The sequence below is a fragment of the Ambystoma mexicanum genome, chromosome 2q, assembly GCF_040938575.1.
Source record: "Ambystoma mexicanum isolate Mex_15411 chromosome 2q, UKY_AmexF1_1, whole genome shotgun sequence".
NCBI classification, from domain to species: domain Eukaryota; kingdom Metazoa; phylum Chordata; class Amphibia; order Caudata; family Ambystomatidae; genus Ambystoma; species Ambystoma mexicanum.
Genome location: NC_090924.1, coordinates 355,355,625 through 355,370,454, shown reverse-complemented (window position 1 = coordinate 355,370,454; position 14,830 = coordinate 355,355,625). Strand labels below are relative to the sequence as shown.

Here is a 14,830-nt window from a genome sequence, read left to right as displayed (position 1 = left end):
GCTGCGCACAAGCGTAACTTAAAATCAAAATGGATATGTAATATTAAAGTAAACACATTCTGGAGGAAGGCTTGTGCTCTGTTCTTTCTTTATACTGTTTATGGGTTTTTTACAATGGCTTCAGTTTCTGCCTCTTTGAAATGTCCAATGAGCACATCACATGGTTTGGAGCAATATATGATGGTTTGTTACCATGGATTCGATTTAAAACCAAGCCATAAACCATTAACCAGGCATAGAAATTCACTCTCCGTTCTACGCGTACGTACACACAGCAGACAATTTTTTTTAATCGAGTCAATCACTTGCCAATGACAAGTGCTAAATATGAGCCCTTGCAGGATCAAAAACTATGCTGGAGTGCTAAACTGAAGATTTTATAATATTTAGACTTTGAGCTCTTAATACAGCGATCCACAATTGATTAGCAGAAAGAGTCTCAACAATGCCATATATTCAATTTTGTCGGAGTTAGTGATTCCAAAAGACTGAGCAGGGTACGTAGGAAACTCATTTGCAGTATACAAAGAAGGCAGGGCAAAACAAATCCCTCCCATGTCCAGAGAAAGGTCCCCTTTGCATTAATATCAGGCTTAAGTAGAGTAGAAGTCCAGGTAAAGTTGAAGGCCTGCTTGAAAAATTCAATTTTAAGAGCTTTCCTAAACTTGAAGACGTTTTCTTGGGATTTCAAGTCCATTGGAAGTTTGCCCACGGTTTTGCCCTCTGGAGAGAGATAGTTTTGCGTTTGTTCACAATTTCTTTGCAGTGAACTTGTTCCAGGGAGCATTGTGAGCCATACAAAAGGTTTTACACGTCATTCGTTGTTCTAGTGGGAGCCTGTAGAATACTTCTGGGGCCGAAGAGATGTGGTCCCAGAAGCTGAAGACTAGAAGCAGCCTCGCTGCCGGGTTTACTGGAAGAGAATATGGAGAAGTGTTAACAAGTCACAAGGGCTCTCGGAGTAAAGACATGTCTCATAATTCCATGTATCGTTGGTATTATTCTATATAGAGAAGATCAATTAAAACCTTTCTGGCTACCTCATTTAAATGCTGGTGACAAGCGCGAGTGTAAGCATACAACTCACATGGTGATCTTGCTTGGAATAATTTTTCAAACAGGATGGATTCTTCAGTGAAGGGGCCCACTAATTCCAAATTAAAATGATTAAGCTTTTAAATCTCACCATTAGTTATCGGGCAACTGCGTCAGATTGGAGGAAAAAGCACACACAACTTCATTTACCCATTTAATTAGACCTTCGAGCAATCATTTGCTAAAAAAGGCACATGCAACGTACCCTCTAACCAAACCAAAATTCATGTGAAACTTTAAAGTGACCACTAGCACTAAAGGTAATACGCAGGAGTTTATTTGGGCCTTTTACAGATCGCATGCAGTGTTACAGCTGCTGCCAAGTGATTTGACCCACAGTAGCATGGTGCAATACTAAGGCCCTGGCTCCCTCCCCACCCCATCCATCCATCCATCCCTCAACCCCCCCCCCCCCACCACCCCCCATTAGCTCCACCAAAAGAACTCTTGTATAGATTTTATACCTAGGAGGCCTAAAGAGGTAAATGGATGGGGAGCAATTGAGTACACTGCCCTGTGGTTGCATTCCTTACAGTAGCACTGCCAGTTTGCTTTTGGGATTCCAGCGGCTTGGTCAAAAGAGGTCCATTTATTATTCCCAGGAGAGTTCACACTCAGCATACTCTGCATACCACTCATCTGGAAAACTCTGTGTTGAAGTTTCCAATGACGAGCTTCATAGTGTGCACTAAATCAGAATTGCCAGTGGACAAATTCTGAGCACAATGATGCAGGGTTATGGAGTTTCCAAAAATCACTGTGGGCAGGGACTACAAGGTAATATTCACCTGTACCCCTAGTCAAGAAGCAGAGTGTGGCATTGCAAACATGGGTGCTTGTAGTTGAATAATGTACATTATTTGGGAAATAAGTAAGGTGGGGCATTGGGGGCAGAGGAGTGGGCAAACAGGGTGCCCGGTAAGGTAACATTTGTGGGGATACTTTGAGCCCCTTTGCATGGACATTTATAGTAGATCAATTATAGAGAACTACATGTGTTGATACTTCAAATGGAAAGTTGACCCAAATCTGGCAACCCTTTATGCAATACATAAACAAAAATAGAGCGACCATGTGCCCCGAGCAAGCAGTTTGAGGTATATCGGAAGGAACAAATTAACCTCCAAATTTGTGCACGGGGAAGGGGCATTGAGCCTGTGAATACAGAAAAGTCATGGTATAATGTATGATCTGGCTTTTATTTAGCTTAATCCTAACAAAACTATGGAAAACGGATCAAGAAGTACAAATCTTTGTAGGAGAAACACCAAAGTTTATTTCTTCACCAACAGCAACAACTGCTCTCACAGTCAGGTAAAAACGCACTGAATAAGCACATTACGACAAGCGCAAGGTAAAAATATCAAACAGGATTGCAGGCCGCTTCAGAGCTGCTTCAATCACAAGTAATTTAGTGCACATTTGATTAAATAAGATGCTCATCATTTAAGCCAGAAGGACAAAAAAATGCAGTGCCAAATCCAACAATTAAAAGTCTCCAAGGCCAGGCAAATTGAGAATTCCGGGTGCAAATGACATGAGCAACAGTGTCTGCCCAAAGATACATATTAGAATTGCAGGGAAATAGGAGTCTGTCCTGTAATATAGACTTCTATATACTAAAACCGAAAAGTATGCTTGAAAAACATTTGAGAATATTTAAACATGAACCGCCTGTTTAAATAAATTGGATGCTAAAGTACTGCAGAAGCCCCCCACCCTAGTGGGGGCTTCTAGCCTCCCCCTCGCGGGCTTGGTCGCAACTATAACACTTCAAGCACTTACACTAGGGAAAATGTCGTCAGGCCTAGTGTTTTCTTTCTCCGTTTTAATCATTCAGAATCTTCAAGACCTAATAATGATACTGTACTCCCTGGTCCTTCCAGACTTGAAGCGCTTCACCAGTGTATAAACGCTGTATAAATAAACTATAAAGAACCCCATGTACAGTGTTTTAAGCTGTAAGTCAAGGGATCCCACAGATTTTACAACTACCTGCTTCAGAGATGGCCGATTAGGAGCTGAGCTCCTGTGCCCGCTTTTAAAAACTATTCTCCTACGTAATGGCTGCAAACGCCGGGTCAGATGTCAACCTGCCAAAAGACAGGTGGAGTTTATGAATTTTATGTTTAATATTTGACCGGAGTCAGGCTGCTTGGGTTTTAATTCTTTAAGAGTGGGTGTTGTGTCCTGTGTTGGTCTGTGCATTACTGGTACCATCAAAGTTTTGTTTGAAATTCTAAAGATACTGTGAATATTTTTCATATTGTTTATGCAATCTGCTTTTGTTTTTATTATACGTTGCATGCTGATTACCTATTAATTTTTCTAATTGCATTATAACAATTATCCTGAAATATGACAGAGGATAAAATAATATATATATATATATATATATATATATATATATATATATATATATATATATACACACACATACATACAGTTGTGGTTAATAACTATTACAGGTAGTACACCCCAAACAAGGCGTTTAGATACAAAGTACTCAAGGCAGTCCAAAAGCAGGGGTGAAACGAGGCATTTAATTTGCTACAATATATTGAAACTGAAAATGTTGTCTGGCAAGGAGCTCCTCAGGCAAAAGCCAAATAGAGAGGACATCCGCAAGAAAGGTAAAGCAAACTGGTTATAGCTACTTGAAAATCACCATAGAAATAGGTTGTTCTAAACCCCACTGTTTGCGCGTCAATCCTGCCTCCATATTTATTAACATTTCTAAAGCGTGCCACAGCCCTGAGGCATCGGGGCGCTGTTACAAGACAACATACTTAGTTACAGAATACATGCATTCATATTTACATCAGAAGTGCAGGTAAAGAAATAACGTGCACAAATGCTTGCTAAAGCATTGGCAAAGCCAACAGTTTGGGCATTTGTCTAGGCATCAAGGAAACCTGTGTCCACAAGCTGTGGAACACTAGCGTCCCCTGCACTCCCCGTTTGTTTATCAATGTTTATGGGCGTCAACTCTTTTCTTGAAAGAAGGATATTCAATCACACACATTTTGTCAAACAACGTGTTTTTAGAAAAATGTTTATCACAAAAATGTTGACAATATACATATAAATGAACATTTCTGCTATGCTCTATGCGTTTCAGGACCAATGTCCCTTTTCAGAAGCTCAATTTTGCAATATGTAGTGCCCTTCAGCCTTTACGGCATTCAACTGAATCTAGTAAAGAAAGAGAGAACAGCTTCTTTAGTATGCTCCATTGCTGCACTTCATACACATTTACAACAGTGATTGTTTTATTCCGTCTATCACGGCCCATCGAAAAATCATTCACCTGGTGTGGGTCCCGAGATTTGTATCCTAGTAGCCGCCTAAGATTACTAACAGGAAGCTGGTATAGACGCGTCAGCCTTCTTAGTGTAGTGCCACGAGATAAATCTATAATATACGCTTCTCAGTATACCCAAGAGAGTAAAGATATCCTTTGTCAAGGTGAACCCTGGTTATGACCCATGATATTATGGCAGTGTGAATGAGGGAACCCACCATCACTGAACTAACGTGCGCCTGGCTGCCGACACCTAGCGTCAAGCAGCTTATGGCGGCTCGTACCATCTCTCTAATCTGCAGTCCGTCTCAGCCTAAACGACATATATAGTATCTTCCTCCTTGTACAGGTCCCCAAAAAATACTTAGATGGTTGGCCCATATACTTAGAGGCGTGTTCTACTTAATCTATCACTCACGTACCGTCCATAGTCAGCAAAAGATGGCTGCTTATAAAGACGCATCATCGCCACATGCAGTGCAGGAAATTACCTCTTCACCGGTAAAAGAAAAATATTCATGGTATAGTTTACGGGAATAACTTGACAAATATGTGGGCCGTCAAACTTGGTCAAATAAATTGTCTTGGCTGAACTGAAGACTATCCCCCTAGGGATATGGCAATGAAACTGGAACTTGCTTTTATCTACTCTACCACCAATGACATTTTATGCCGCCTCATCCCAAAACGATAGTGAGACATGTGCTGCAAGTCCTGGAGATCCCCCGAGAAGAGAAAAATATGAATAGTCTCCCTAATTATTTTACTGTTAGCAAGAATGTCTTGGGTGGGAAGCCACAAAAAATGCTCCTGTGGATATGCAAATATTTTAAATTTGTCGATATGCCAGTTTGATTGGCTTGACAAGAAAGTGTTTTAAAAACCATTTTAAGTTTGGAATTAGGAATATCACGAGTGCTGAGAACGATTTGAGCCAGTTGGCCGTTTTGCACCGCGAGTAACGGACACCACCGGATACATGAAGCTTAGCCGCCAGGAATACTGATGTGCTATGCTGAACTGCTTTTTAGATGATACATGCACCCTCTAACAGTATTCTGGCCAGGAGAGGATCACATTTCTGTACACCCATAATTAAGTGGGCTGCTTTTAGGGGAGCCAAGTTAGCACCAGGGAGCAGGCAGGAGGGCATTTGACAAGGTCCAGCACAGAAGTCCTACTGCGTGGTGAAAGGTTTAATTTTGCAACGAGTGAAGATTTGGAGCAAGGCAGATTGGGCTTTCTTGGGAGTCTTAAGACAGCCTGTTCTGTCCTCCCTGTAGTATAATATATTCACATCTTCCATTACCACACAGCCACTTAAGGTTCGAGTTTCATTAACTGCAATTCTGCCGCTAGATGAAATTGCTGTTGACTTGGTGCCCAGCGCTGCCAAATCCTCTATGCCCCCCTCCCTCCCTCAATGTGATGTAGGACCAGATCCTGCGGTTTACTGATGGGGAACACCAACCCATTCTAGGGTACCTAAGGGAAACAATCACCCAAGCAAAGGAGAAAGAACCAGTATGTTGTCACAGCCATGATTATTTGCCAAAGGCCCAATCGAGTTGGCCACCGACTGCTCCCTGTACCAATATTCACAAATTCTACAAACAGCAATTGGAGGCCCTGTCCCAACAGACACTACTCTACACCTCTAGAAGCAACTTGTATATCCCACATCCCAGTGCAAACCAAAATTGTACAATTGGCATACAAGCCTCCATTCCATCCACAAACAGCAAAGAATCTAATGACCTAGTACTTCATGCATCAAAACAGCAAAAATCCATTAGAATTCAGCATATATTTCCAGCAATTCATACGGAAAATTATTTCAAAGGAATTCAAAAACATTCAAGAAAAAAAAAAAATGGAGCATTTTACAGGATTTAGAAAAAAAACAGACTTCAATCCCCCCCTGCACACGCATTCAACAAAATCCATGAAATTGGGAATAAAAAAAAAAAAAGGCATTGGACGAGGTAAATGTAAAACAAAAGCAGATCATATATAAAAAAAGCAATGACCAAAAACTGGCATTTATTTGTATTCATTTTATTGATATGCCGCTTAAACAATAGACAGTGCTTCAAAGCGCCACAGGGCAATGGGAGGGGAGCAAGGGAAGAAAGGACAATGAATAAATAAGGACACAAACAGTGGTTCTAGTAAGCCTTGCGACATTCAGAATGTGTCAAAGCTACAAAACAATCCATGTTACTCGCAAAGCAGATCAGGAAGGGGCCATTTTAAAATCATTTGGAAAAGGAAAAACTACAAATTCCAATAAAAAGCAGGACTAGGTGGCCTTATGCACCACCACTGGAAACTCACATACACCCAGTAAGCAAGAATTGTTTTTTTTTTAAAATCTGCCATGATCTTACTGGTGAAACCGTTTCATAAGACAAACAGGCTTTTTCTAATGATCAAAGCCACCATGCAAATGCATTAAGGAAAAGCTTGACTGCGCAATTTAAACACTTGAGAAACAGCAACATTAGCGAAGCATATACCGAGGAAGCTAACAAAAGAAACAATGTATCACATCCTTAAATGTTTTTAAATGCGAAATGGAGCAGCAAAATGAGCATTCAACGGGCCAACAAAATAAATCTTTGAAAATGCTGCCAGACCTGCAGATTCAATAACTAATATATCTACTTGATGTAAGAGAAATTAACTCCACCCATGAACTTCATGGTGTAATATTTTTTATATTAAAAAACAAAGCAACTCATGATGAACCATTACCAGCAATGTTACTGTGCCGTTTCACTAGTCTACCCTGCGTGGACACGTTGGAACCCATTTTCCTATAGACCACAGAGTACAAGATAAGCCGCATGTGTAATACCAACCTGTGTGCAACCGGCTTAAAGTTTGTAATAGCATGGTGGTTCGATGAACACAAAATTAGGGTATGTGTTAGAGCACTAAATAATGCAGGAAGTTGCCAGAAAGATTATGTTTTGCTGCATGCTGATGCAAAATATATTGATGCGAAGAGTATGTGTTCCATTTATGTTCGTACACCACAAGTCTCACACAATAGCCATCTTATTGCCCCATAGTGGTGGCTGAGAAACCCAAAGGGCTTCCTACTGATGACTCAATATAAACTCACCATGTAGGATGAGGAGAGCCAGTCATGAATATAAAGGAGCTGGTAGTCTACAATCCAACTATAATTATAGCATCTATATTGAGGTGCACCATTGCGCAACTCACTCCCCAGGGAATGGCTGGGTGTGTTGAAGCACAACAGCAAGGGATAACAGGCACCACGTTCAAATGCAGCTGCCCCCTCCCCCCCTCCCCCTCCCCCAACTCTAATCAGCATGGAATATTTGGTTAAATTACAAATGCCTCAGGTTTCTTGGGATTCATTGCCCTTACCACTCCCACCAATATCATAGTCCCTCTATGACGGAGTGCTAGAAATGGAAGTTCAACTATATTCCACTGCAGGTCCTCAATCCACACAATGTACACGCACAGGTCGGCCTGGTGTCTGCTGCTGAAGCGGTTACACTTGGAGCATAGCGAGCCAAGGATGTCACTCTACATTAATCAGGATGTGGCGGGTGCTGCATCCAGCAAGCAGTCCACACCATGGGCACATCCAGCCTCATAGATCAGGACCCTTCCCGGGCTTTACCTCTTCCAGCTCAGTGATCCACCATCAGACGGTCATTAAAACAATTAAGATACGGTATGTTCAAACCTCTGACAAAACGTTTTACGTTACACCCGAGTTCAGGCTTCAAAGCCTGCCACACACTTGGCTTCAACCTCACAAAACTCCAAAGATATCACTAGAAAATCAATCTTCTGATCAATCAGTATTGAAAAAAAACACATTCACAAAATCCTGGACAGGCCCGACTCATTTAGCCAAAACATCATCTAGCAAGTTGAAGTGTGCAGGGGCACATGTGGAGTAGTTTGACATATCGAGTTCTATAATGCAAGATTTTTGTTATGGTACCATACCAGCTCAAGAGAACATAAACGTTTGCCACTAGCTACTCGCAGGTCTCAGTGATTGATACTCTGAGCTCTAACAGAAAGCAGAAACAGGCAGACTCCTTCATTCTCAGTACACATCCACCTTAGATCTGCTCCAGTGCTCACATGCCTTCACAAGCAGACTCCCCCCCCCATATTGAGTAAGGAAGGGGGTCCTGTTACACTATCCCCGCTTTGCTTTAAAAAAAGCACCCAACAGCCAAGACTGAATTAAGCTGAAAGCTCTTACAAACAAAGTTGGGGGTGGAAGTCCATAACAGGCATTTATCACTGTGGTAGATGAGGAGTGTTTAAGAATACACCAAACTACAGAAATTCATAAGCCTCCAGCCAAAGTAATCTATAAAAATTATATGAAACAAGCCCTCAATCGTAGGTACCCAATGGGGGAGTATGGGGCGGCACAGATTTATGCTAGCCCCTTTCCTCCTATAGCGATGTGCCTCATAAAAGACGGCAGAGTACTACAAAAATAATTGAATCCGGCTGCCCTAGTCTGCCATGAGACCTCACACTGCACCTCACCACACTTCTCAGGCGCCACCTCACTAGTCACCTCTAAATATTAAACTGTTGCTTGGATTACAATTTACTATTTGCACGCAAGCGATGACCCTTCGGCAGACCCTGAACTACGGTCTGCCGAAAGGTCATTACTTCCTGCCGTTTGTTATGGCTTTGAATTATACAAAGATCAAGTAGTATAACATGCCCCGGCAGTTTACGCTACCTTGTTCAGACAGCAAGAAAAAAAATAAATAAATAAATAAACTCAAAAAGGAGTGAATTGAAAAACAAATTAAACTGCAGTTAGAAGGATTATTTTTAACAAAAACTGCAAACATCCTTTTCCACGGATGGCGATATTGAAAAGTAATGGCCCTAATCACAGGTTTCTAAAAACAGAAACATTTACTTTTCCTTACACCAAGGAAAACTGGTGCTCAAGGGACAGAATGGTACAATATCAAGCCAAAATAGAACTATTAAAGAAATTTAGAAAACTATGCATGTACCATTGACCAAATTGATAATACAACACTCTCAGACTGTAAAATAACTTAGCCACAGTGGGGCATGTTTAAAATTACTCTGCGACTAAGCTTTGATTCGGAAGCACAGTTATGCAGTGTAGCAACATCAGTAGGCTGAACTTAAGACAATACACATTCAATGAATGGGGACAAGAACCAACTGTGCAAGCAAAATACAAAAGGGAGTTAATTTTAAGATCACAATAGGTCACCCCCTTGATTATTCATAGAAGGACAACAGTAGAGCAGGATGATCAGCAGGCGAAGGATCCTTGGATTCCTAAAGCAATAGGAACATACACAACTCAAAATGTATGCAGAAACTTTGTCCGCATGCAAGACATTCAATGAATGCAGACAAGAACATGGTGAATACAGAGCCAGCAGCATTTGGACACATGATGGCAGCGTACAGGAATTCAAAATGGTAAGGAGCAACATATTGAATAAAACTACTTAGCAACGACCATCACGCACACTGCTTCTTTAGTGATAGGGACGTTTTCCAAATAACATAAAAGCTACGACTAACAAAGAACAAAACAAACAAGACTAGCATGAAGGGTCAAAACTGCAAGAAACCAAGCCAAACATGATACTCTCACTGGAGACAAACAAGGCAATTCAATTCAGCATGGAAAGTTTCTGGCTATTCCAAAATTATTTAGTATGATATGGCATTTATAACACGCCTATACACAAGTGTTTCAAGGCACGGCGCTACGAGGAAAGGCAGGGGGACAGAGGGAGGAAAGACAACAATCCTACTAGGCCAGGTGTCATTCAGATTGTGCAAGTGCATGGGAAGGGGGGTGGGGGAAGGGAGAGGGGAAAGTGCAGTACATGGGAAAGTGGAATAAATAAGATAAATAAAACAGCCAGCTAGTGGCAGTGCAAGGAAGTGCAGACATAAGTGCTGGTAGGGGGACTGTAGGGATACAGAAAACGGTCCCCAGGTGCAGGGGTTGCCAGGGAGGCAGTGCAGGTGGGCAATTGACGGGGCCTGGGCCAGAGATCAGAAAGGGTGGCCAGGTAATCAGTGCAATTTCAGTCAGGAATTCAGCAGGGGAGGGGAGGAGAGAAAGCAGAAGCCAAGAGTAAGGTTTTGAGGTGTTTCCGGAACCGGAGATGTTCTCCTCGAGTTTCAGGGAGGCAGGAAGGCTGTTCCAGAGAGAGGCCCCCAACGAAGAGAGTTATCTGCACCACTCGTTGCTTGGAGAAGCGACTGACCCTGAGGGAGTTGGAGGCAGATGAGCGAAGAGCTCGAGAAGGAAGATATTTAGGAAGAGAGTTGAAGGTATTGCGGCCCCAGACCCCAGAAGGCCTTGTGTACAATGCAGAGGGTTTTGAACTTAATCCTCGCGGCCACTGGGAGCCAGTGCAGAGATTTCAGTCCTGGAGAGATACGATCCCTGGGCTTGAGGCCAAGGACAAGTCTTGCAGTCCAGTTCTGGATAAGTTGCAGAGGGCGGAGAGTAGTGGCAGGCAGATTTAGATAGAGGCTGTTACAAGAGTACAGGCTAGAGAGAACCAGGGCTCTGGAGACAGTGAGCTTCTGGGGGAAGGAGCGGAAAGGAAGAATACCTCAGAGGTGCAGCTGGTAGTGTGACTTCTTAGAGAAATCAGAGATGTGAGGGGAGAAGGAGAGTGCAGAGTCGAAGATGACCCAGAAGTTTTTAGCCTTGCAGGTGGGAGTGGGAGGAAGGCCAAGAGAGGCTGGGAAGGAGGGAGAGGGTGCGACGATGAGTAGAATCTCAGTCTTACTGGCATTAAGGCAGAGGTCGTTGGCAGCACACCATTCCTGGATGGCAGACAGATGAGGGAAGGAGGAGGAGGCCGGGGGGGGGGGGGCTGAAAATGAGCTGGGTATCATCCACATAGCACAATGTTGGGACAGAGCGGCGATGCAGTGGGCAAGGAGTGCCAGTTATTGGTTGAACAGCCAGGGAGAGAGGTTAGATCCCTGGGGGACACCACAGGTAGAGAAAAAGATGACGGAGGGGAAGGACCCAATTTTGACCTGGGAGGGTCAGTAGGAGAGGAAAGAAGTCAGCCACGCCAGAGCCTGACCAGAGATACCCAGGTAATCACAGAGACGGTTGAGCAGGATGGCATGGTCGACAGTGTCAAAGGCAGAAGAGAGATCAAGCAAGATAAGAATGCACAGGGTGTTAGAGTCGAGGTTGGTGAGCAGGTCTTCACGAATGTTCAGGAGAGCAGTTTCTGGGCTTCTGGCAGCTCTGAAGCCAGACTGATGGTCATGAAGACAATCAACAGATTCAGTGTGGAGATTGAGCTGGGAGATGGCCAGTTTCTCCAGGAGCTGTGTGACAAACGTGGCAGAGCTGTTCCTTACTACGCATCACGACAATAAGGACAATGATATACCATGTTTAGGATTTAAGAAGACTCCCCAACATTAAGGAGGTACATTTAAATCTCAATAAGAAAATATGTGAACGCTGATGTTTAGCATAATTCGTGTTTTCATCAAGGAAGAATGTCAATAAATTACCAAAAGCATTCTTTAAGTGATATCAAACAAGAACTCCCTTAGAACGAGCAGTATTAGTTACAGAAATATGTAGAATAATGGTGGCCGGTTTCAGTATAACAAAGTAAATAGAGACAATTCTAAAATAATTCATTTACGGGGCAAAAGTGCACATAGATCTAAAAAAAGAGATGAAGGTCAGGTCAACTCAAATAATGAAACCTATGACGACACACTTTTGTAAGTATTAATGTGACGAGTAAAATGTACAAGTATAAGGGGTACATATTTCAAAGCATCAAGTATGATCTGCATTTTAATATAGCCGATTAAGGATCTATAGAAAACGTATTGATTCGAGGAAAGTGTGCATCTAAAAAAATTAAAAAAAAGAAAGGGTAAAAACAACATATTACCAACTGGCCATATGTTCAGAATAGGTTATGGGAATGTTTTGTTGAGAAGGATGGTGCATCCTCCGAATGTTGCATGACAAGGAGCAACTCAAAAATCCAAAAGTCAGCAGCAAGGATTGTTACAGTAACCACCTAGTTTACTTCTGTATTTCTGGTCCTTAAAATCGAAGTTGTTGAAAACAAGAGAAGCAAATGTGGAATGAACGCAACATATTAAGGTTCGAGAAAAAAAAGGCGGAAAAAAATAAAAAATCTACGTACGAGTATTGCCCTGAATTAAATAAAAAGGGAGAGGGGAAAACAAACACTCAATTTGTTATTACTTGAAAATACACTTAATTAAATATCTACAAGAAATAACTATGACACAGGGTTTAAAATACTTTCTCTACGTTAACCTCGAGTTTTTAAAATGGGGTGAACAGAGAAACCAAAAGTGGTCTACCAAATGAAAAAAACAGGGTGGGGCCCCGAGGACACCATTTCAAGCAAGAGACAAAATGCAATGTTGGTCTTTGGCACTGGAAGACAGTATATGTTAAGGCCTCCGAGGACACACGACTTAAGTAGTTGGTTAAGGCGCAAAGTTACTGGAGGGTAGACTTGTGGTGTGACTTTCAACCGTCGGTATACGTGGAGACGGTGTAACATTGCAATTTGTACCATTAGCCGAATTACCAGCTTCAAGTTTGATAAGCAGTAATTGGGAGACACACAACTGCTAGCCCTCTCATACCGGGTAAACATAGCTGGCCATGACAACATTTGAAATTACCGGGAGCAATTGACACCAAGGGCTTTTAGGAGCTACCTGCGACTCCTCAGGCAAACTGGTGGAATATAAACATACCCATGCAACTCTACAACAGTAACGTTTTATGGGTGAGATGGGGCGGGGTGTCACGACATCTTCCATGCAAAACAATAGTGTGGGAAGGATTATCTTTAGTGTTGTGGTTTCTTACCTTCCTTAGTTTGCGCGTTGGTGATCTGAAGGTCGCAGTCTGCCGCTTTCAGCTTCTCCCGACCCATGATCTGCTTCTTCAAGTCGCACAGCGAGATGTGCATCCCGTCAAAGGTCACGGTGTCATAGTTCAGTTTGGAGGAAAACTTATAATGCACACACGACATGTTAAAAGCTTTGCTTTCCCCCCCCACCTCCACACAAACGGGATACCAACACCTCCCCCTCACCAGTCACACACCCCTACCCACCACCCCACACATGCAAGACCCCTGGGCCCTCCTAGCGGGGCACTGACACTCCCCGAAGGACACCACTGAAAACCATCATACTGACTGCACAGCGTGTATTAGAGAAGCGGGGGCCGGCACAAGGCACAGAGAGACACGGACAGCGGCACAGGCCGAGCAGCGGCGGGGCCGGGTAGTCCGAGGGCACAGAGTCCGATGTCCCCCGCAGGTTCTTTGATGTCCTTCCGGGAATCGGTGACTCCTTCGGGGCCTCACTCCCCCACGGAATCACCTCAGTTCTTGTGGTGGAAACGAGCTTGCTACCACGCGGGATGTCAGTCTTTCCAGGTTGCGATTTGGGTTCCCAGTCCCTCTCCGAGCTCAGCCCAAAGTCTTTCTGGCAAGCCTGGCTCAGACCCTTAGTCCTTCCGGGGAGCCGGGCCACCGGTTTATGCGGTCCAAATCAGTCCTACTGCGATCCTAATTGGACAAAAAAATATCCTTCCAGTGAGCAGTGTGCGATCATCTCGGATCCTCCTCGGGTTCCCTCTCCCGGGCCGGTGTCTCCTCGGGACTACCTCATCTTCTCCTTCGTCTCGTCCGGTCGCTCGGGCTACTCCTTCCTCGGCGTCTTTGTGGGCGGCTACTCCTCAAGTGGGCGCAGGGGGTTGTGGCGGCCTAAACTCCTCAGTGAGGCTTGCGGGTCCCGAGAGGCACAGCACTGTGGTTATTCTCCTCCCAAGGTGTCACGCAGGCCGCTCCTTCCGTTCACGGACAGACGGGCGCTGGGCGACCCGTGAGCGTAAGGTGAAGATTTCAGCTCTACTCCGGCGACACTTTCCTGCTTCGTCAATGTAGTCCTTACACCGATAGTCGCAAATGGTTCCCGTCGGTCCGTCACGCGCACGGGGTCTCGGAGACAGAGGGGCAGGGGCGGCGCGTCACAATGACACCGGGCGAGGAGCGCGTGACGCGACAGATTGTGACGCTACCATCTCAGCCTCAGTCAGAGGCGGAGCAACGGGCTAACTCACATGCGCTGTCTGACGCTCACCTATAGGGAACTATTCATGATATGCTCCAAAGTAGCTGCCATTTTAAGGTCAGGCACATGTCGTCATGTAGGAATTCCTATTTTTTCTATTCACATTTCGTTAATGTTTTACCAGAACGTTGAAGCAAATGGTAAAAAAAACAGGCATTGGCAGAGTCAACATCTGTAGCTTTTCTATGGGTTTACATATTCCTATATACGGCA

General features: G+C 43.7%; 1 protein-coding gene across 3 annotated transcripts in view; it reads right to left on the bottom strand.

Annotated features, from left to right (window-relative positions):
• RBBP6 (RB binding protein 6, ubiquitin ligase) overlaps positions 1–14,587 on the bottom strand; it is a 726,265-nt gene extending 711,678 nt beyond the window's left edge. For 2 of the 3 annotated variants that reach the window (XM_069647373.1, XM_069647374.1), the window contains exon 1: positions 13,344–14,587. In XM_069647373.1, the coding sequence (XP_069503474.1) occupies positions 13,344–13,509 (166 nt within the window). In that variant the 5' untranslated portion in view covers positions 13,510–14,587. The remainder of the gene's footprint in view (positions 1–13,343) is intronic. The other variant, XM_069647376.1, reaches the window with a different exon arrangement.
• Between the last annotated feature and the right edge of the window lie 243 nt (positions 14,588–14,830).